At 35.8% G+C, this 21,983-nt stretch overlaps 6 protein-coding genes across 11 annotated transcripts in view; 3 read left to right on the forward strand and 3 right to left on the reverse strand.

Annotated features, from left to right (window-relative positions):
• Positions 1–72: 72 nt before the first annotated feature.
• LOC112457286 (zinc finger protein 436-like) lies at positions 73–6,327 on the reverse strand. 3 transcript variants are annotated; one of them, XM_025020227.1, is made up of 13 exons: positions 6,238–6,327; positions 3,690–3,920; positions 3,421–3,579; positions 3,150–3,329; positions 2,861–3,065; positions 2,737–2,776; positions 2,405–2,646; positions 2,091–2,271; positions 1,746–1,983; positions 1,500–1,640; positions 1,234–1,356; positions 799–957; positions 73–721 (listed from the first exon to the last, which is right to left on the reverse strand). In XM_025020227.1, exons 2-13 carry the CDS (start codon positions 3,909–3,911, stop codon positions 512–514), a joined length of 2,100 nt encoding a protein of 699 aa, XP_024875995.1. In that variant the 5' UTR covers positions 3,912–3,920; positions 6,238–6,327; the 3' UTR covers positions 73–511. The 3 variants fall into 3 exon arrangements, with proteins under 3 accessions (XP_024875995.1, XP_024875994.1, XP_024875993.1); XM_025020226.1 differs by lacking the exon at positions 6,238–6,327 and adding an exon at positions 5,548–5,894 and having other exon boundaries at positions 2,737–3,065; XM_025020225.1 differs by having other exon boundaries at positions 74–721; positions 2,737–3,065.
• LOC112457287 (glycerol kinase-like) lies at positions 3,957–10,994 on the forward strand. Of its 3 annotated transcripts, XM_025020228.1 has the most exons (11): positions 3,957–3,974; positions 7,839–8,074; positions 8,468–8,726; positions 8,823–9,040; positions 9,122–9,334; positions 9,484–9,594; positions 9,692–9,948; positions 10,025–10,230; positions 10,324–10,461; positions 10,559–10,636; positions 10,719–10,994. In XM_025020228.1, the coding sequence occupies exons 2-11, from the start codon at positions 7,994–7,996 to the stop codon at positions 10,814–10,816; spliced, it is 1,659 nt and encodes a 552-aa protein (XP_024875996.1). In that variant the 5' UTR covers positions 3,957–3,974; positions 7,839–7,993; the 3' UTR covers positions 10,817–10,994. The 3 variants fall into 3 exon arrangements, with proteins under 3 accessions (XP_024875996.1, XP_024875998.1, XP_024875997.1); XM_025020230.1 differs by lacking the exons at positions 3,957–3,974; positions 7,839–8,074 and adding an exon at positions 6,076–6,298 and having other exon boundaries at positions 8,478–8,726; XM_025020229.1 differs by lacking the exons at positions 3,957–3,974; positions 10,559–10,636; positions 10,719–10,994 and having other exon boundaries at positions 7,134–8,074; positions 10,328–10,420.
• A 52-nt stretch (positions 10,995–11,046) lies between these two features.
• On the reverse strand, positions 11,047–13,047 carry LOC112457292 (testis-specific serine/threonine-protein kinase 3-like). Its single transcript, XM_025020235.1, has 6 exons — positions 12,861–13,047; positions 12,596–12,765; positions 12,290–12,439; positions 11,857–12,130; positions 11,378–11,554; positions 11,047–11,297 (listed from the first exon to the last, which is right to left on the reverse strand). Exons 1-6 carry the CDS (start codon positions 13,026–13,028, stop codon positions 11,136–11,138), a joined length of 1,101 nt encoding a protein of 366 aa, XP_024876003.1. The 5' UTR covers positions 13,029–13,047; the 3' UTR covers positions 11,047–11,135.
• An 870-nt stretch (positions 13,048–13,917) lies between these two features.
• Positions 13,918–16,233, forward strand: LOC112457290 (E3 ubiquitin-protein ligase MARCH3-like). Of its 2 annotated transcripts, XM_025020232.1 has the most exons (4): positions 13,918–14,063; positions 14,391–14,554; positions 15,152–15,399; positions 16,047–16,233. In XM_025020232.1, exons 1-4 carry the CDS (start codon positions 13,937–13,939, stop codon positions 16,123–16,125), a joined length of 618 nt encoding a protein of 205 aa, XP_024876000.1. In that variant the 5' UTR covers positions 13,918–13,936; the 3' UTR covers positions 16,126–16,233. The 2 variants fall into 2 exon arrangements, with proteins under 2 accessions (XP_024876000.1, XP_024876001.1); XM_025020233.1 differs by lacking the exon at positions 15,152–15,399.
• A 1,068-nt stretch (positions 16,234–17,301) lies between these two features.
• LOC112457291 (RNA-binding protein 8A-like) lies at positions 17,302–18,924 on the forward strand. The gene is made up of 4 exons (XM_025020234.1): positions 17,302–17,473; positions 17,899–18,045; positions 18,163–18,424; positions 18,526–18,924. Exons 1-4 carry the CDS (start codon positions 17,413–17,415, stop codon positions 18,554–18,556), a joined length of 501 nt encoding a protein of 166 aa, XP_024876002.1. The 5' UTR covers positions 17,302–17,412; the 3' UTR covers positions 18,557–18,924.
• Positions 18,925–19,152: 228 nt separating this feature from the next.
• Positions 19,153–21,983, reverse strand: part of LOC112457288 (26S proteasome regulatory subunit 6A-B) — a 3,040-nt gene continuing 209 nt past the window's right edge. The window contains exons 2-3 of the mRNA XM_025020231.1: positions 19,557–20,690; positions 19,153–19,336 (exon numbers count right to left, since the gene is read on the reverse strand). Coding sequence (XP_024875999.1) covers positions 19,226–19,336; positions 19,557–20,690 — 1,245 coding nt within the window. The 3' untranslated portion in view covers positions 19,153–19,225. The remainder of the gene's footprint in view (positions 19,337–19,556; positions 20,691–21,983) is intronic.

A 21,983-nucleotide genomic window follows, 5' to 3' on the forward strand; every position in this document is an offset into this window, starting at 1 on the left:
CACACACAGACACACATCATAATATAATATACGTTTCATAATCTTTTAGATGTATATTTCAAAGAAATTGTAATAAAAAATATAAATGCGTTTTAGTAATATGTTCTTCAGTAAATCACACATACAAAAATTATCATTAAAATTAATCTTATAACACTGGACATTGAATTGTATGGTAATGATTAATATGAATTAGACTGTAATTTATTAGATTATAATGAATTTGACATTCAACTTTCACATAAATTTAATTAATTTTATCGCAGCCAAAATAGTATATAAATCTTTATTTTAAATGATGAATTTTTTATATAGAAATTCATCATAAGAACATTACAGCAATAATTCAATAATTGAGGCAAGGCTTAGATTATCTAATATTCTAAACTGTTCTAACACATAAATGTCGTCTGACTCATATATGTCATTATTGGTACATACATTGGTACATACTTATTCCAGTCATACTTCCAATCGTAGTAAATTACACAGCATATTGATAGTAAAAAATTCAAGTATTTTGTACTAAGCTCAACCAGCTTCTGCCTTCTTCATCTACAGAAGTCGGAAATCTGATCTGCACTAATCGCACGTTCTTGTTCTCTCCTGAAGCTGGTACAACTATCGTCTCGCCTTCATCATTCTCGTTAAAAGCGTATACCGTTTCTACTTGATTAATATCGGGTTTATTTTCTACAATTTCAGTTTTCACAAACTCCATCTATAAAACAAAATGTAGCGTTTAATGCAATAAATTTATTTCGTAGCAAACTTCTAAAAAAAATTATATTATTTTACTTGATTTTCGACGACAAGATGGTCGACTTCGGCGCTTACAACTTCTTCTGCCGGAATATTTAACACAACATCCTCTTCATTATATATCTGATCTTCCCCTTCTTGTTGTATAATCACATGATCTTTCAGTTCGGTCACATATAACCCAGTTTCGTCCAGCTGAATATATAAGTAACAAAATATATATATATATATATATATATATATATATATATATATATATATATATATAATATTTACGTAATAAAACTTCGCACGTTGTGCGAATATATATTCCACGATATTGTATGTACATTGTGTGCAATAAAACAACCGTTCTTAAATCAAGAATAAATGTACTACGAATATTATTGTACATTTTTCATTTATGAGGATATAATTGTATAAAAATATATAATTTATACACACGTTATATCTCTTACACAAAAAAATTACCTGTTGTTGATTCTCAACTTCTTCCATCAACAGTTCGCCATTATTATTGGGAATAGTTATTACTTGATCGTCTTCCGTCGTCAGTCGCGGTTGATTCACTACTATGGTATCATTTAAGTGACCCTAAATAATGAATAATATTCTAAATGTCAAGCTATAACGTGTTACAATACATAATAATAATCTACCGTACCATGACTATGGAATAACATGTAACAAAAATAGAAAGAGTTTGCTAAAGCTCAAAATGTTTTCTCATATATTACCTGAGTTTGCATGTGTGCATAAAGTAATGGTTTTCTCATAAAGCCCATGCCACACACTAAACATTCATACGGTTTTTTATCGCTATGTATAAATCTATGAGCGTTTCTGTTATCTCTGCTGTTAAATGCTTTGCCACAGACCTGAAACAGAGCGCATCTATGAGAAATGCAAATTAAACGTAAGAATAAAAACGACCGGATGAGAAACAATTAGAGAAAACGTTTTGATCATTTTAAAGCACATACCTCACAAAGATATGGTTTCTCGCCTGTATGTATACGTCTGTGCTTCTTGAAATGCTCAGGATAGACAAACGTAGCTGTACATACTTCACATTTATACGGCCTTTCGCCAGTATGCGCCGCTTTTATATGATAATCCAATAATCTTCTTCTTTTGAAACCTTTTCCACACTCCTCACACTTGTAACGTTTGTCGTTATAATGCGTCGCCCGCTTATGGGATTGTAGATTCGATCTCTGACTGCAAATAATAGTAGTGATATTAATCGCGTTTGCGAACAATTAATTTAAGCATAGAGAATTTCTGTGTAACCCTCTAATTTTTCTGTTACTCACCTAAATACTCACCTAAATGTTGCTCCACAAAACTCGCATTGATAAGGTTTTTCACCTGTGTGAGTTCTCTCATGATCACGTATTTCTGCTTTACGTGCAAACGCTTTGCTACATATTTTGCACATGTAGGGTTTATATCCGGTATGTACTATGTTATGTACCTCTAAATTGTGAGATGAGGTAAAAGCCTTCCCTTTAAATTTAAAAAAAGATGATTGTTAAAAAGCGAATGAGATGTTAACATAAAAGGGATAACTATTGAATTGGCACAAGAAGTATCAAAAATATTAAATATTAATATTATATGAAATATATATCAATCTTACCACACTGATGGCATATATATTCCTTTATCCCATTATGCGTCCGTTCATGTTGAGTCAAATTTTGCTGGCTTAAAAACGTTTTATTACATCGAGTGCACTCGAATGGACGAGGTCGTACTTCATGTGTTTTTACGTGTGCTTTATACGTATACTTGGATGCGAAGTCCTTGTTACAAGTCTCGCACACGTATGGGCGAACACCCGTGTGTGTGTTCATATGTTCCTCTAATAAATTTTTGGAACTAAATCGAAGAAAAAAAATATATATATTATCTCTCCCTTTCTATTTTATTTATATTTCATAGTTTTATGTTGGTTTCACGATACTATACTTGTATTTTTTCCCACACGTCACGCAGGACCATGATTTCACTTGGGGATAATGTATCCTTTTATGAATTCGGAATAGTCGCAGATTACTAAATATTCTATTACATATCTCGCATTGAAAGTCACCTTCCTCCTTCGCGACGTGATCGTCGAGATGCATGGAGAGTTCGTTTCTCTTTCTAAAATCCTGTCCACATACGTCGCAAATATACAAACGAATTTCGTGCACCTCTTTCATGTGCACTACAATGACTTTAGCATCTCCCGTGAATCTCTCCTCGTCGTTTGGACACAAGCAGCAGGTGTACGAAGATTCATCTTTAAATACAATCTGAAAAAACGTCATAACATAATCCATATACCATAATTATTTATAATTTATGTTGCGAGAATAAGAATTCTTCCGCGTACGTACATTTTCCTGAGGGCGATGTACTTTAACTTTGCTCTTCTTCGATTTCTTTTTGCTATCAGAACTATTTGTTTCGTCCGCTTCTTCAACCGTGAATTCTTCTGATTCTACAAGCAGTTCTCCCTCCTCTTGTGTCTCTGTATCGTCCTCTGGTGCATAATCTTTATCTTCTTCTTGCACTTCCTATAAATATTACAAATATAGTTATATGCTACTAAATTATAACTGATAAATAATTAATTGATTTTGAATCAAGCTTTACGTGACATCTTACCTCTATTGTGTGTTGACTTTCCGTATTATCAGTATAATCATGATCGTTGTAATCTTCATTTTGAAGTATGTCACATAATTTTTTAACTTCAATTGTCTTCTTATAATTGTTACATAACTCCATTTTGACTTCAGTTAATTTACTTTCAAGTTCGTCCACCTAAAATCGTAAAAAAAAGGAAAATGTAATTTTCGACCAATTCGATAAATTTTTGATCGAGGAAATTGCAAAATCGCGCGAAAAATCGCCGTTTAACGTAATTGCTTTACCTCATTGAACAGCTTAAAACATTTTTTACAAATGACGTGGGAATGCGCAGATTCCTCATTGATATCGATTTCTAAAACAGCTGATATAACATCCACCAGTGATCTCTCACTTGCAGTGCAACTGGAATCATCAAAGATGCGAATACTGTTTCGAGTGGATACCCCAATTTTACTGTCGCACACTAAGCATTGTATGGAATCTTTATCGGAGTCAGCCATCATCTTTTACCGCTGCAATTGATATATTTTATTGTTAGTGATACTAGATGTAAAGATATGTAATTTGTAAGTTTTATTCTGCCTGCCTATTAACGAAACTTTCAGATATTTTGTAGTCAGAGTAATAATTTATTTTTAAGACTCATGTCTTAAATATATACGAGCCTCTTAGAAGTCACACTGATCAACTTTGTTTTATTCCTTAACTTTAGCAGAGGACACGATTAGATTATAATTTTTTCAATTTTCTCTACTTTTTATCTCGTGGAGTTTATCAATTTGACTTCTGAGAGGCTTCTTATGTATGAATCTATTCATTATGTCTCAGTAAACAAAATATTAGCAGTCTGCCAAGTAGATTCGAATGGAATGTTGTGATAAATTACACAGGCCAACAAAAAAAGAAAAGTTGTCTGCGCCATGGACTAGAACATTGTATTCCCATGTATTTTCACTTGCTGAAACCGAATATGACCTCAGTTTTGCCCCTACACGTCAGGATTTTTTTCTACAGCCAAAAACAAGATGTTTTGCTCACCTTGTTTTTGGCTGTAGAAAAAAATCCTGACGAGTAAGGGCAAAACTGAGGTCATATTCGGTTTTAGCAGGCGAAAATACATGGAAATACCATGGTCTAGTTAGTCCATGACGCAGACAACTTTTCTTTTTTTGTTGGCCTGTGTTATAAGCTCATGTTGTAAAATCTAGTTACTGTTCCATTTATACATATACATATATTGTACTTATTCATTATACGGGCGCCACTTCCGATCGTTAGCTTCAATTACCTTGATCTTGACATAATACGTGTTGTGGTCATGATTCTAGTTTTATTTCGTATACAATTCATTACGTTAAAATGGTATCATCGTACGATTCGCGCGGAAAATTAGAAATCCATGTGGAACCACATTTCATTAAGAATAATAACTGTATTTTCAACTAGAAGAAAATTAAAAGTGGCGTATAATAAATAAATATCATATATAATGCATAAGTGGAATACATCATTTACAAATGGTTACAAAATAGCAGATTCTGCTCTGTTTTTACAATCAAAATCTGCCATCATATTCCGTTAACAGATTTATATTTCTATTAGCGTTCTGCGGACAAAGCCTGCGCACGTTTATTCCCCTGGTAACACAATCTGATAATTCAGATACGTCCCAAAGAAGTGCGCAAGAAAACAGTCCAAAATTGCGACAGAAACGCATAATATCTGTGATTGAACGAGTATATACTTACTGTACTATTGCAGCAGTCTGCTGTAAGAAGCTACTGTGAAATTTTATATATAAAAACTGTCGCACGTCTTGCGCATTTCTGTTGCAATTTTGGACTGTTTTCTTGCGCACTTCTTCGGGACGTATCTGAACAATCAGATTGTGTTACCAGGGTCACATTGGGAGCTATTGGGAGTAAGCAACGCAAGCATAATGCGCCAACACTTGGCAAAATCTGTTTTTAACAGATCCCAGCAAACGCCAACCAACAGTCTCATTACATCAATATATCATCATTTCCTACAATTAACTTTTATGTACATGTGTTGTATATACACTTATATAATTATAATATTGTATAATGTCATCGTTAGTTGGCGTTTGCTGAGATTTTACTGAAAATAAACTCATACATTTTTTTCTGCATATTTTGACCCGTTATTGCGATTAGACATTGAAAAGAGTTTTCGACATGTTAGGCATGTATAATCGCGCCAACTGTTTTTTTAATGCGAGTCATAAGCGTGTACGGTCATCAGTCAACGACGCCGAAGCGCCGGGCGTCGTTTGTCCTCTTATCGACGCGCAAGACGTCGACGTCCACCCGCCTACCCGCGTCGCGATTTCAGTAAAAATACAAGTTGTATTTCCGCGTTTGCGATCTCGTGACGTGAAAATCGGATAAAATGAATACGGATAAAAGCCGAAATCGAACGGTCGCCAAGTTCAAGGCGTTGAGCCGCGCTGCGGGAAGACGCCACTCGCCACTCGCCAGTGCGACTCGACGCGCTCGAAAGCTCGCGGTCGCGCGCGGGCGTCGCGGCGCGCATTCGACGCGGAAGCGCGGAACACGGGGCCGTCCGTGTTCTCTCCCGCCATGTCCGCGTCGAACGCGACCCTCGCCGACGAGACTCGGAACGCGGGGGTCCCGGATACGCCGCTCAGAAAATCGTCCGACGACGCACATGATTCCACGTCGAGCGGATCCTGCTCGACGCTCGGCGGCCGAAATCGAGAGAACGCGCGCGGCAAGCGTGGCGAGCGGTAACGGCGGCGTCGGACGCGACAACGATAACAAGACGCAAAAAGTTGCCAGCACTGACTTGAAATTTTCATTCCCCGGTGCGGACGATTGGCAGCGAGATGGAGAACAGCAGCCGAGCGGTGCCCTGACGACAGTGACGACGGCGTTGACGCCCCGTGTGACGGCCCGGGTCAGCAGGTCGGGCGACGGGCGCCGTTGCGACGCCAAAGGAATCCTGAAAATGGCGACGTAATCGGTATCCGCGCGTTTTTACTACCTGGCGAGTGGCGGCTGTCTGGGACGGAAAGGATCCTGGCATATTACGTCGTCGCGTAGGGGGACGGGCGAGCGCCACGCGCGCCATCTGCTATGGCGACGCCGTCGTCTGCCGTCATGTTCAGTCATGTTGCCGCCGTGCCGGGTGCGGCGAACGATCCACGCGTCCGTGATCGTTCAACTGGAAAACGCACGTCGTGAAAATCGTCTACTTTTCTTCTGCTGAAAAATGATGTTCCTTTCTTCCACAGAGAAAATGACTGATGATTGAAAATAATTCCCTTTCCTCGCCGATATATATTGAGCTATTTTTGTTGAAATCTTAAGGCGGTTCTCATTAAATTCCAATCGAATGATGTCTATATTTATCAATGGGTGCGTTCAGCCGATACTCCGCTAGCCTAGCAATCGTGAGCAGTCGCTCGTTTTCGCTCGTTTCCTCTCCTTTGACCTAATGGATTAAAAGGAGAGGAAACGAGCGTCGCTCACGATTGCTAGGCTAGCGGAGTATCGGCTGAACGTCTAGTTCCAAGAATTTTGTCTATTTCTATCAATGCGGGTTAACTTTAATCTTTGTCTTCTTGTCCCTTTCTAATTCTTTTACCATTAGAAAAAGATAAAAGTAAGTTAAACTGAGATTAAAGTTAATCTACAGTGGTAGAACGTAACATTCGACATAGATTAAAAGTAAGTTAAACAGAGTTGATCTACATTGCAGAAATGAACAGATAAGCGAGTTCAACTCGCTGTTGGAAGTTCAGAATAGCTTATAGCGTTAATTTTTCAGCTTTGTATTTGCAAGGATCTATTCTTTAACGTTACATCTTCTTCACGTTCGCACGTTATAATAATTTTGTATAGTTTTCTCAAAATTGCGGTCGTTCATGCGACCTACGCGCGTCCGCATCATGCGCAATCATCTCGTCGAATTTAAGGCGGTTCACAAGCAACTTTACGCGAACAGCTGAATAAAGACGAATCCAATTTGATATTAATTGCAAATTAAGATATATTGAACAACGTAACGTTTATCAATTAACGACTCTTGATGACCATGGTATACATCCACTTTGAGATAACTTAAGTTATTAATTGTCGGCGCATTAAACTCGAGATTTTTCAGATTACTTCAATATATGATAACGCAATTGTTCTACGGTCTAATAAAATACAAAACTTGAAATAAAAGAAAAACTAAATGTTTCCAAACATATTCCCGTCGTATTTTTCTCCTTAGATACAATCGCAATCATTTATTTGACTTCACGCGAGACGCGAGTCGTTTAGTCATGGTCGATTTAAACAATGTCTGACGATCAATTTAACTGCTTGGATATTGATTAATAAACCTAGTTTGACATGATTCTCCTTCGGTTACATCACAGATGTATCATCATATTTCAGAAGGAGACAACGGATCGCTCATCGCTATTAGCGTCAGTCGTACTTTCGAGTTTCGAGTTTCGAGGCGTCGGTGCTAACTCGGGCCAGGTTAGCGAGCACGTGTTGAAGTCGCATGACGATCGCGGTCGTGACGAGGCGACCACGCGTTCGCTCAAATGAACAAAAATGAATCGATGAGCAGATACGGGCCTCTCGTCGGCGCGATCGACGAGGGGACGAGCAGCGCGAGATTCCTGGTACGAAGAATCCTCGTCTCGCAATGTATCAATGATCATAATGAGAGATAAGCCGCTTTGCCGCGGTTCTCGCGGCTTTACGGTTATCGCGATCGGAAGTCCGAGGATGCACGGTATACGACACTACTGTGATAAATCTGTTCGAAATATTCGTATAATTAAAATAAATTGTTGAGTTGTGTGTGTGTGAAGACACATTGAAAGCGGTATGTAGTTTAATTTGTAACATGGATGATGATGTTTGATCCAAAAGAGACTTGTGACAGATCTGGTATCTTTCACTTGTCCATTTCTTCCTTCGTTATTGATCATTGATTGTTGTTATTAAAGTAATTATGACATAAGGTTGTGAGATACGTGCTTACACATTTCTTCTCCTTTACAATAATACAGGTTTTTGCAGCAGACACAGCTGAGGTCTTGACGTATCATCAGGTCTCGATATCGCAGACATGTCCAAAAGAGGGATGGGTTGAACAGGACGCTTTAGAAATATTGAGGGCAGTCAGGGAATGCCTCAAGCAAACTGTATTTAACTTGAAGCAGTTGACGATAGATCCAGCTGACATAGTTGCGATTGGTATAACGAATCAGAGGGAAACTACAGTTGTGTGGGATTCTGTAACGGGAGAACCACTTTACAATGCCATAGGTAAAATTACGTTATTATGAATGTTATGAATGGGACACCTCTCCCTAAATGGCTTGTCAATACGTGATACACGTCATTAATTTTGATATGTTGCAGTATGGATGGATATGAGAGCTGCATCGATTGTGGATGATATATTGAAGGATATACACAATAAAAATAAGAATTATTTGAAGCCGCTCTGCGGCTTGCCAATTAGTCCATACTTTAGTGCGTTGAAATTGAAATGGTTGTTGGAGAATGTACCTCAGGTTCAAGAAGCGTTAACTGCCAAACGTCTCATGTTTGGCACCATCGATTCCTGGCTAATTTGGGTTTGTTCGCACAAAGCAAGCGTAATGTAAAGAAATGTTTGTAGATTGATATTTACATTAACACGCCAATTTTATAATTAGAATCTGACTGGTGGTGCCAACGGTGGTGTTCACAGTACAGATGTCACGAATGCTTCGAGAACGATGTTAATGAATATCGCGACGTTGAAGTGGGATCCTACTCTATTGTCATTTTTTAAGATACCTCCTGAAATTTTACCTCAAATACGGAGCTCCTCTGAGATTTATGGCTATATACAAGATGAATTGTTGCAGGGCGTTCCTATATCAGGGGTAAGCACTCCTTGTCTTGTTTTATTAAGTATAACGAAGATATAATATCAAATAATATGGTATTAAAATTTAATTTTTATTAATATAACGTATTTTTCATTCTGAAATATTAATTGTGACTCAAGTATATATAAAAATATTTGTTGTAGTGTTTAGGTGATCAACAATCAGCTTTAGTAGGTCAGATGTGTCTACAGCAAGGACAGGCGAAAAGTACTTATGGCACTGGTTGCTTTCTCCTTTATAATACTGGCACAGCTGTAAGAAAAATTTTATTATATTGTCACAACGTGTATATTGGTACAAGTATAAGCGCATTGACAAATGAATATAATTTTGTTTCTCTCATTGTTACAGATTGTTGATTCGTCTCATGGTTTATTAACGACAGTTGCTTATCAATTAGGAGCGCACGCTTCTCCAGTGTACGCTCTTGAGGGTTCTGTAGCTATCGCAGGTGCCGTTGTACAATGGTTGAAAGATAATCTTGGAATACTAACTAATATAAAAAACTGTGAAACTATTGTCGAACAAATATCCGCGGACAATCGTATTGTTTTTGTACCAGCGTTTGCTGGACTGTATGCTCCATACTGGAGAAAAGATGCGCGAAGGTAGTTAGTTTTATCAATACAATGGAATTTGACTACTTTGCGACAATGTTTAAGTCTACAAATTAACTATTTTCAGTGTCATATGTGGTATTAGTGAAGATACTACTAACGCACATATTGTAAAAGCAGCTCTGCAAGCGGTATGTTTTCAGACGAGAGACATTTTGGAAGCTATGAAGGAGGATACTGGTTTGGTGCTGTCAAAACTGTTGGTTGACGGTGCAATGATCAATAATGATTTGTTGATGCAAATGCAAGCTGATATCTGTGGTATTCCAGTAGGTAGGTAAAATATTTCTTCCAATAGCTTACATACATATTGTTAGATTAAAAGTTAACAAATTAAATGAGCACGCATAATTTTATATGTTAAAGTTAGACCATTAATGTGTGAAACTACTGCACTTGGAGTTGCAATTGCTGCGGGTAGCGCGGAAGGAATACGGAAATGGGATGTGAAGATTGACGCTGCTGTTCCTAGTGATATCTTTTTTCCATCAATAACTGAGAATGGTGATTATATATCTTACAATAATCATACTTTATTACAAAAAATACAAATTTTATGGCATTGTACGGAGAGATTAATTAACTAATATATTAATTTCAGAACGTGATATTTTATATTCTCAGTGGAAAATAGGTATTGATAGAAGTTTAGGTTGGGAGCCACTCCCAGAAGCAAGTGGTAACTATTAATAATGATTCATTATTAATGAATATGAAACTGTTATACGAATAAATTTTAATTGCAGATATTTCTGTTGCAGATGACACAGAGGATATACATAAAGCGACTGCGCCCGGTGTATTTATAATTGGAACCATAATACTGCTTATGGTTGCTAAGTATAGATCTACTTTATAATAAGTTTGTATATGCAGTACCATGTACTGTTTATTGCATTTAGACAAAATCTGGTCATTTCAACAGAAAATATGTCTACCAAGTATGATGCATTGCTTTATTATTTGTATTATAGTATCTAATATTTATAGATTGAAAAACAGTCAAGAATAAAAAGTGCCATAATATCATAAAATAATTACTAGATTGTTATACATAGTATATTAATAAGAACTATTAGGAAATTACTGCTTTTTTTTATATCTTTAATCTGTTAATTATTTAACATTCTGTTTGACTACTTCATTTTACAATGTTACTTTGTGATATTACATGAGCTTTATGGTTTTGCGTTTAAGTCAGTCTTTTTGATTCCTGTGTTATCTTCGTCAACAACATCTTTCGATCTCTCATTCCCTTGAAAAATTGCAGGATCAATGGATACTACGCATTCGTCAAATACTTTGGATTCTTTAGTTGCAGGTATTGTAGATAATGCTCCCTGTAATAACATAAAAGGTGATAAAGCGCAAAAATTCTTCAGGCACACATATAAACTTGGGTGCATTGATTAACTCTTACAATAAATCTGTCGCTGATCGATGTTTGAGCGACAACAGATGTCTCGAGCCAAGCGTCGCTTTTTATATTATTGATGCGTAATCGTGCGTATTGAGGTACTAATATACGGGTAATGAGAGAACGACACGACTGAGATACTTTAGGACGTTTAGGAAACACCACTCTGTTTTGTATTTGCTGAGTAAGGAGAGAGAGGAATGGATTGCATTAGAAAATAACAGCACAAAAGGCATAGTCGTTTGCAAGGAACGTATGTAGAAAATAGTAATTTTTTAACTGGTACTTCCATGTTCAGTAAAGATTATTATTATTCTCTACTTTATATATATATTAATATTTAAATTTTTTATGATCTGTTATTGACCTAAAAAAAAATAATTTTTATAAATTGAGATATATTTTGGAAGAAGAATATGCGAAAGGTTGGTCTCGACCTCAGTATACATTGAGTATACTGGTCTTGGCATATACCTGGATACCTTTAGCAGATGTGCGTAATTTGTATCGTCAAACGGCAGCTGACCGTAAACCATAGCATAAAGCACCACGCCCATGGACCATATGTCGGCGAGTTGAGGCTGATAAGGGATTCCTCGTAGAATTTCAGGCGATGCATAGGCATAACTGCCGCAGTAAGTTGTACTGAGAGGCCACTCGCCGTTCTTCGATTTCATTTGCCCACGCGCGAATCCAAAGTCAGACAATTTAACATTGAAGCGATAATCCATGAGCAGATTCTCGCACTTTACATCTCTGCAAGAGTTTTCATTAGAGTTATATTAAAATTATTGCTCTGAACAATCTTTATTTAGATCTCTCTCGAGATCGTAACTTTACTATGTCTTTCAACAAGCTTTAAAATCTTCATTCTCTTTAAAAATTTTCATTAACGATTATTGTATTTTTCTTTACCTGTGCACTATGCCGTGCTCGTGACAATAATCGATGGCATCCAAAAGCTGTCGGAACCATCTACGGCTACGTAACTCGTCGATATAAGTATCGCGTCGTATAACGTCGAGCAAGCTGCCATTTTGCGCAAATTCCATAATAATGTACACCCTGGAAAAAACAAGCGATTTGAAAGAAATTGAAAGAGCATTCGTATAACAGAATTTCATGGGATGAATTTCCATCTCAATCGCTTCAAATACACTTATTTCTACGCTGATCTGCCTACAGATGTTATTCAAGGATTAATCTGGAAGATGAACCAACCGATGTGTGGTTTCTATCGCCTGCAGAAAGTGAATGAGATTTGGATGTTTTAAGCCTTTGACCACCTCGATCTCGCGAGGTAGGAATTTCGTGAGGTATTCTCCGGGCGCCTGGAACTTCGAGACTATCTTCACCGCCACTTGGCAATCGTGCCGATCAGACTTCGCGATCTGTGCACGAGAGCATGTAACAAAAGTTTAGAATTAAAAAAGAAAATGGCATTAGAGAAGAAAGGAAAAGAAAAGGAAATGCGATGGATGCTCACTTTGACGGTGGCATATGATCCGGCACCTATAGTCTTCCCAAGCGCATAACCATGCGATTCAAGCACCGTCAATTTCTTATCCGATTTTTCACCGTTCTTTTCATCTGTCAATCTCATGCCAGCCAGTTGCTCTTTCGACGTACACTTTATTATTGGTTCCGTTGCCATTTCCGGCGAAAATTAGACTTTCGGCTGCAAGAAGGAAGTTTAAAATAAGCTACAAATTAACAGAATTCTCCGCACTGAGAGAAAAATCCGAGTTTAAATGATATCCGGATATCATTGATCGGACATTATTCCTTGATCGGCTTTTTATAATTCTGATTGAATGGATCGGTAATATCTATTTGTTGCCTTTTGAAAGAATTGTCCGATTTTTTCTCTCAGTGCGAAGATAATGCCTCAATTCCAGTTTTACAAAAACCAGTTATCATTTATTGGAATTTATCGCGCTCGACTTTTCCAGAATGACTAATTAGGATAATAGCATAAGTAATGTATAATGCTTTTCTGTAATTAGCATGGCGAGCAGAAGTTAATCCTTATTTTACAATGGGTTATTACCTTGACAATTTCTTCATATTACTTCAAATAAATGTCTATGCAATGGAAAAGTCATTTTATCTGTTTCATTGAACATACATACGTTTTTATTTGTTGAACATGAAAATTTTTAATTTATATTTGGCATCTGTGAACGGGAATTTTAAATTTTTAGCCTTTTTTTTAGGTGGAGGGCATGTGACAACTGAAGTGTGAAAGTTGTTGAAAATCGAAATTTACGATAAAATCGATAATGAAATCAAATAGATTCGAAACCGAAGGAGAATATACATATATATACACACCCATTAAACCGAATGTTCCGAGCAATCTGTTTGTATTTGAACCGGCTCCGTCCAAGTATATCAAAATATTTTCTTTCAGTCTCGAAGATTATTAGAGTACTATATAACGCAGTACTATATAAAGCAGTATTAAGTGAATTGTGACGACATAAAGAGGGAAACTCGGAAAATTTCTCGCATTAATGCTGCAAGTGTTCAAGAACAATTGTTTAATAAATTAAATCAGAAATGGAAGCATACGAAATGGACGATTTGAACCCTAGCATACGCATGCAATCGATGTTCTCTCATTCGATAGACATGGAAAGTAATGATATTATTGCCTTTACATCTATATGCCGACATTGTAACGAAGGTATGCATATTCGTTTTATAAAATTAAGAAAAGACATCTATGAATCTTTGTTTATTTTGAGGATTTTGATAAGATTGCATTTTTGAACTTATATGATTTGTACAACGGTGTGGCACAACACTCACAAATCAAAGATTTCGTACACATATTTCTGCAAAATAGATATTGAAAAAAGAATTCAAACGCTCTAATGACGCGAAATTATTACCAAGTGTATTGTATGTACAACTATTATTTGTCAAGTAGCTGAAGTAAATAAATTCTATTCTATTCTACTTGTGAAGTATTGCAAATCAAAATGTATGTATAAATTTGCTTATGCTCTAGATGACAGTAAGGGGAAACTCATACGTCCATGTGAATGCACCGGTGACCGGGAATTTATGCATATTCATTGTTTAGAATATACGTCAAACCTCAGAAAGCAATCTTATTGCACACATTGTAATGCTGCCTTTCCATTAGAAGTAAAGTACAAATCATTAATACAGGTAATCCATATGAAGGGATTGACAATCGCAAAGTGCTCGTCAAAAATAAAATAAAATTTGGGAGAGAGAAGGAAAGAAAAGAATTTCTATATCTTATAGCAAAATAGATTATTACTTTACAATTTAAAAAATGTATTTTGCGAGAAATCGATATACGTTATTAAGTAAAAATGAGATCATCAGTGTCATACTTGAAGCTCAATACATAAACATGCATGTTAAATACATATATCAAAACAATAAAACTTTTAATAGAGATATATAACAGAAGACATTGTTTTTTTATAAGCAATCTATCATGACAATACTTATTCAATTCTTTGAACAATTTATAATTTTAGCGTGCCTATAAGGGTTGCGGTCCACTTGACGCTACAAGAATGCTTCGAAGCATTTGTAGCGTCAAGTGGACCGCAGCCAAGAGCGTAAGAAAAGAGATAAAATGGTGATAGAATGTTAATTTAATTGTGATGGGATGTCAGCAATATTTTAGAATTTAAGCGCTCAATTTTAATTATCGAATTAACTATTAATGATTTTATCAGAAGCAATATTTCATTAATATATATTTTGTATATGATGTTGATTTTTTGGCAGATATGCAGAAATAGCAGAGAGATGTGTGACATGTTTCGAGCAGTCTGTTATTCTCTTTTTATAGTACTTGGTACACTAACATATAACGCGTGTATGATCTTTATAATCGTACGTCACTTTATATTAGCTTTGACTAATGATTCATGGACCAAAGGCATCTTTAACTTCGGGAGCGTTATAGTTATAGGAGTTCTTATAGGTTTACACATACCGTACGAGCTGGAGTTACTGCAGCGCGCGTATGCCACGTACGTTCGAATAAATAATTATATTATTTAACTTTTTACATTCAGACTTCTATTTATTGACATATGTATATGAATAATTAAATACCAACATATATATGTGTACAATATATATATAACTGATATACATCGATTATCTCGTAATTCGTTAATTATCTTTATTTTTTTATGACAATTATCTGATTCTTTATGATCTTCTCAGCAAAAATATTCAAGTCTCACAATCAGATTATCGTCTCAATCGATCATAAGCAACTGGCAAAAATATGAATGTGATAAAACAAATTCTAAAGAGAAGAATTGTGTTTATTTTCATTTAACGTCAAACTTATCTTTATAGTAATATATAGTAATTAAACTTAATTTTAAAAATATACAATAATTTAAAACTAAATAAATGATTTTGATATTTTTGCTAAGGAAAAATCAACTCTAAATTGATTAATTCGCAGATAAGTCGATAGTATACATGCACTCTGTAATATGTATTATATACATATTATCATAATAAAGTTTTATATTTATCAAATATTAAAAGCATTCCAATGGCGATTGAAAAAACATTAAGACGTTTTAACAATAATAATTTATAGTAACATTTACAAAACATAATGAACTAAATTTTCTATTTTATTTTTTGTCTGTTGCAGCTTTCGTCGTGCTCGTTCGCGGTGGCTTGCAGTCAATACAGAAAGGAAAGTGATAAAAAGTTTTATTCATGAAGTCTGACTTTTATTTAAAGGTGACCCTCGGTTGTCATACGAGGTCAAAGTGACCCCAGACTATTTTTTTTATTTTTATTAAAGTAAAATATCTTGAGTATTATGCAAAATTTTGACCAAAAAACATTGAAAAATGAATTTTTTGAACATGATGCCACTCAAAAAATTAATTTTTTATAATGAGACTACATTGTACAATTCTAGAATTCTTTGCGATTCACATAAACTATTAGTTTTTGAACAGTAGCTGCTTGAAAATTATTGGTTGGGGTCAAATTGATAATACAAGTGATAAACGTATTGGAGAAAAAGAGGTGCGACAACCGAGGGTTAATAAATGATAAATAAAATTTTGTCATTTAGCGTATATATCATAACGAAATTACTATGACGTTATATAATGTTAAATAATATAATCATTATAACAAAAGTATGTAACATATAACAAAAGTGTATAATACAATAATTGTATGACAATGTTATAATAACCATTATAACAAAATTATAATAATACTAATTGTATTATAATAATACGAGTTATAACAAAGTTATGTGATGCAGTTATTGTAACAGAACTATAGAAAATTGATGAAATTCTCGTGAAAGACATTGTATAATTTTTACGGTAGATCAAGAAGCTACCTTATTTATTCTTATGTTTTCAGAAATATGAAAGCAATGTATAAAAAAAATTCTTTTTATAAAATTTCTCTTCTTGCCTCAACACGCGAAGGAGGAAAATTGCTCAAACTAATATTTCTAGAAATATATATAGAATACAATTGATTTACAAAGTTTCTTCCTGCGTGTGGTCGTAGAGAGAAACTGCATCATTTTAAACATTTGACGAATATATACGTATATGTATGTGTAACCATTTACTTTCTAAATTTAATAACAACAATTGTAGTAAACAAGCATTATTTATGCTTGTAAAGAGAATAATAAATACGTTCAAGCTTGTTTGCAATGGCAGTGTCTGCAGTTTCAATTTTCTCATCTCTTACCTGATTATATTCTCCTGATACTTTTTACTTATCGGAAAGATATACATGCGTATACGTATATGAAGATTTAAATTTGGTTCCTGTAATATTTGTCGCCGTGTTTGTCGCACGCTTAGTTCGCCATTGGGCCAGGAGTGTTCGGTGGCGCTAAAGTCACTGTTTTGTTTTGTTGCTCATGGTCAAGTGCTACGGAGTACGGCAACGCGTAGTAAACTAAACGCGATATCCGCGATATCGTAAAGCGGAGTGATTAACGTACACGTTATTTAAATAGTTCAACTTTAGCCATGGCGGACGTTTTGGACATCGATAACGCTGAGGAGTTTGAGGTGGATGACGAGGGAGATCGTAAGTCTTGTTTTCTCATTACATTTTATGAGCATTGATTTAGCTTGTAACCTCAACTTCGTACTGTTCTTCGATAACTTCTTCAGCTCGTTTTCATACATTTATGTCTCTTTAACAAGCTGAGGCCTGTCCGTTTTAGCTGAACTTCTTGCACAGTTTATCTTTTCTCTTTTTCTGTCCAACGTGAAAAAAAAGAGGAAAGATGAATCGTGCAAGAAGTTCAGTTAAAACGAGCAAGCCCCATATCTCTCTTCCTGGCAGTTTTGGAGTAGCACGCAATTATTGAATAATATTGGCGGTGCAAACGTCAATCTCGCCTGAAATCGTTAGATTTCATGATGAGAAATGTGAAAACAGATGGCAATAAGATCATAACGATGTGGACCGTGTGAAAAATTGTTCTGATTATTTTGGCGTGTTTCTAGAGGGTATCGCTCGTCTTAAGGAGAAGGCGAAGAAGAGGAAAGGCAGAGGCCATGGTGCAGAATTAGTGTCGACGAGAGATGACGTTGGTCATTATGAGTCCATGAATGTGGTTGAAGAGGACGACAACGAGCCTGGCCCTCAGAGATGTGAGAATACATCTTTGTTGTAGCTTCGTTAATTCAGTTTGAATTACAAGATTTATTTTTTTTCTCCATTTTATTTGTTACAGTCGGTATAATTTAATATTTTTTATGTACTTTCAGCTGTGGAAGGATGGATCTTATTCATAAATTCAGTACACGAGGAGGCACAGGAGGACGATATTCAGGACAAGTTCTCTGAGTTTGGCCAGATCAAGAACTTGCATTTAAATCTGGATAGAAGAACGGGATTTCTAAAAGGCTACGCATTGGTGGAATACGAAACGTTTAAGGAGGCACAAGCTGCAAAAGAGGCTCTAAACGGCACAGAAATCCTAGGTCAGGCTATCTCCGTCGATTGGTGCTTCGTAAAAGGACCGAAGAAGTAAGTATTACTATGTAATAGAGTTATTTGAATCTTTAAATTGATACAATACTTAGATTCACATATCGATATTTATATTTCATATTTTTCCATTTTTATAGAATCAGGAAAAGAAGTCACAGAAGGCGATGAGAATTATAGATTAATAACTATGATATCGTATCTTCTATTATGTATCGTCATTTCAAGCAAGACAAGTTATTTTATAATTGATAAGCATTTTGTAAATGCTGGAAATAACATATAAGTTACTCTTTCTAATGATTTCTCTCTCGTTAAATCTATTTGTAATCTATCTAGAAGGACGTCATATACAATTAGTTAATAAATGGAAGATCATGAACTCAGATATCATCTACTGTGCAAGCTAAAATATCAATATTTTGTGTGAATATTTCAATTTGGTTTCTTTCATATACTTCATCTGGCAACAATTTTACAATTCATCACTATACCTTGTACCAATTTGCATAAAATAAATATATGTCATTAAAATTTTATTTTTGTAGCGTGATACGGCATCTTAAAAAAAAATGTATCTGCAATATTTAATAAAAATTCCTATTCAAAGTGTGAAATTTCATTTTTTAAGTCATTGTGAAAAAGATTTGTGTAACAAAGTGAACATGACATTTAAAAATTTTGTTCTCAATACATGTGACTTTGAAAAGTATTCATTCAGTCATTTTTCTTTGTGCATCTCGTATTTGCCGAAAAATAAGAAAATATGAAGGTTAGACATTTCTATATTTATTATTATACAAAAGATATCTTAATAAATAAATAAAGCGACACGGCGTATTAAGCATAATAATTCAGATTTGCTTTCTTTTTCGCTTGGACCTCATTAATAGCTTCCATCAAATCTTCGTGAGTAACTTCTGTTGCGTTCCGTCGTAATGCTATCATACCCTGAAACACATCACATTTTGATCATTATTTTGACAAAATTACGTAGCAAGATCGAATAGGGCAAATTATTAACTGTGACAATATAATAATTTTTAAACGATATGATGTAGATGTTAATAATATATTAGTGAATATATAGACAGAAAAAATTTTATATTTATTGTTCAGTTAGAGTTGATGCTTGCTATTATTATAATTGATCCTGAACTTAAATGCTTACCGCTTCTACGCAAACAGCTTTACACTGTGCTCCGTTAAAATCATCCGTGGATCTGGATAATTCTTCGAAATTTACATCAGGCGACATATTCATTTTACGTGAGTGAATTTGCATGATGCGCGCTCTGGCTTCCTCGTTGGGATGCGGGAACTCGATCTTTCTGTCCAAGCGTCCGGAACGCAACAGGGCTGGGTCCAAGATGTCGACTCTGTTCGTAGCGGCGATAACTTTGATGTCGGCGGTCGAACTGAAGCCGTCCAATTGATTCAACAGCTCCAACATCGTACGTTGTACCTCCCTGTCTCCCGCCTTTTCCGAATCGAAACGTTTTGTGCCGATAGCGTCTAATTCATCGATGAATATTATCGCCGGAGCCTTCTCCTTGGCCAACGAAAACGCGTCTCTGACCAACTTGGCACCATCGCCGATGAACATCTGTACTAGTTGCGGGCCAGCCAGTTTTAGGAAGGTAGATTTTGTTTGGGCGGCGCAGGCTCTAGCTAGTAAAGTCTTTCCGGTTCCAGGTGGGCCGTAGAGCAGAACGCCCTTAGGGGGCTGTATTCCCAGGTTCTCGAACTTCTCTTTGTGTGTCATAGGCAACACAACAGCCTCGATAAGCTCCTGAATTTGCTTGTCCAGCCCACCGATGTCAGAGTACTGCTCTGTAGGTCTCTCATCTACTTCCATAGCCTTGACTCTGGCATCGTATTCGGCCGGCAGAGTCTCCAGCACGAGATAACTGTCTTTGTTGACACCCACCAAGTCACCTGGCTTCAGCGATTCGGCGTCGACCAGTCCGATCACGGGCAAAAAATACGTCTGGCGAGTCGACGTCTTTATGACCGCGCATTTGCCCTTCCTTTGCGCATCTAAATCGACCACCGCTCCGTCTTCCTCCCCCATGTCCTGCGGATCGACGTCCAATAGCTCGATGACATTGGATACCAGGTATGGGAGGGTTTTGTTCACTTTGATCTTCTCTGTGTTCTCCTTGATCTTATCGTTCTGCGCCTGAAGCTCGTGCGAAATCCGCATCACCTCGCTCTTCATTATCTTGATTTCGTTATCCAAAAGTCGCGTACGTGATACGATTTCGTCCGTGGACATTCGCAGGACGTCTTCTCCCAATGTTTCCTAGAGACAACGTAGTCCTTTTTTTTTACAAAATTCCTCTTTATCGTTAAAATGTAAGAATTAACTATACACAACGATTGTACTACTAAATATACATATATTCATATACTTTAGTGAGTTGAAAATGAAGTTATTTAAAAAAACTATTTCATGTACCTACTTAGTGCAAAACTACTGGAGGAGGCAAATTCTTTTTCAATAACAATATACATATACTTATCTTACAAATATCTATCATCTATATGTTCTATATTTTTAGTCCTGGTTTTACAAATCTTATTTATTTTTTAGAATTCTGGTATATTTATATATATTGTGATTTTGAATAATATCACAAATGCACTGACGATTGAGAAAATTTTAAGCTTTGTATAAAAAATGACTAACATTGATTTTAAGTGATTTAAAGCACTTTGTGTAATAATGATCTTAGGCTACGGTCAACGTGACGCTACAAATGCTTTGGAGCGTTCTTCTTTTCTTTCTTTCTTCATTGAAAGAAAAGAGAAGAGGAATGCTTCGAAGCATTTGTAGCGTCACGTTGACCATAGCCTAAGATCATTATAAACATATCAATCAAATAAAAGAAAAGATATTCCTTTGCAGGAGATGTTTTATCAAAGGTAGATAATAGTATAAAAAATATTATAGGATAGATTTCTAGTCATGTAAGAATGAAAGGAAACGAGGTGCGTTAGCTTAGGAGACAACGAAAGAAGTACGATAGAATCAAGGTGCTTATTAAAGACTGGAGGACATTATTTAAAGAAGATATGTACAATAGAACTAGAGAAAGGTTAGAACTACAAGGAAGATTCAAGGGAATTGAATATTTTAACGAGTATTGCATTTATGGAAAACAAACATGCATGGTTTAGCAGACTTGATGAACCAAGATTGATCACAATGATTAATCATTTAAGAGCTAAATTTAATGAATCGCGAGAAAAGGTTATATAAATGTTGCTACACGGAGCAGAGTCTCAAGATACCTATTATCATATTGTATTTATATGCGTTAGATTTGAGGTTAGAAATAGATTTTATCACGAACTAGAAAGATTACGAATTTCATATCCGTGCAACATTGAGGAAAGTTAAAAAAAACATTAGTGTGAGACTTCTAAAAGCTCTTTGGACCTTCCTAAGAGAAAATAGCACAACAATAAAGGCTGTCAAAAAGTGATAACAAGATACGTAGTAACAATCGCACGAGAGCGTACGAGGTTATCGGTATTCAAGAAAAGAACAAAGTACTGGATGTGTCAAAAAGACCGGAAACTCTCGGTCGAC

This window comes from Temnothorax curvispinosus, unplaced genomic scaffold, assembly GCF_003070985.1.
Source record: "Temnothorax curvispinosus isolate PA1 unplaced genomic scaffold, ASM307098v1 QBEX01007734.1, whole genome shotgun sequence".
NCBI lineage: Eukaryota > Metazoa > Arthropoda > Insecta > Hymenoptera > Formicidae > Temnothorax > Temnothorax curvispinosus.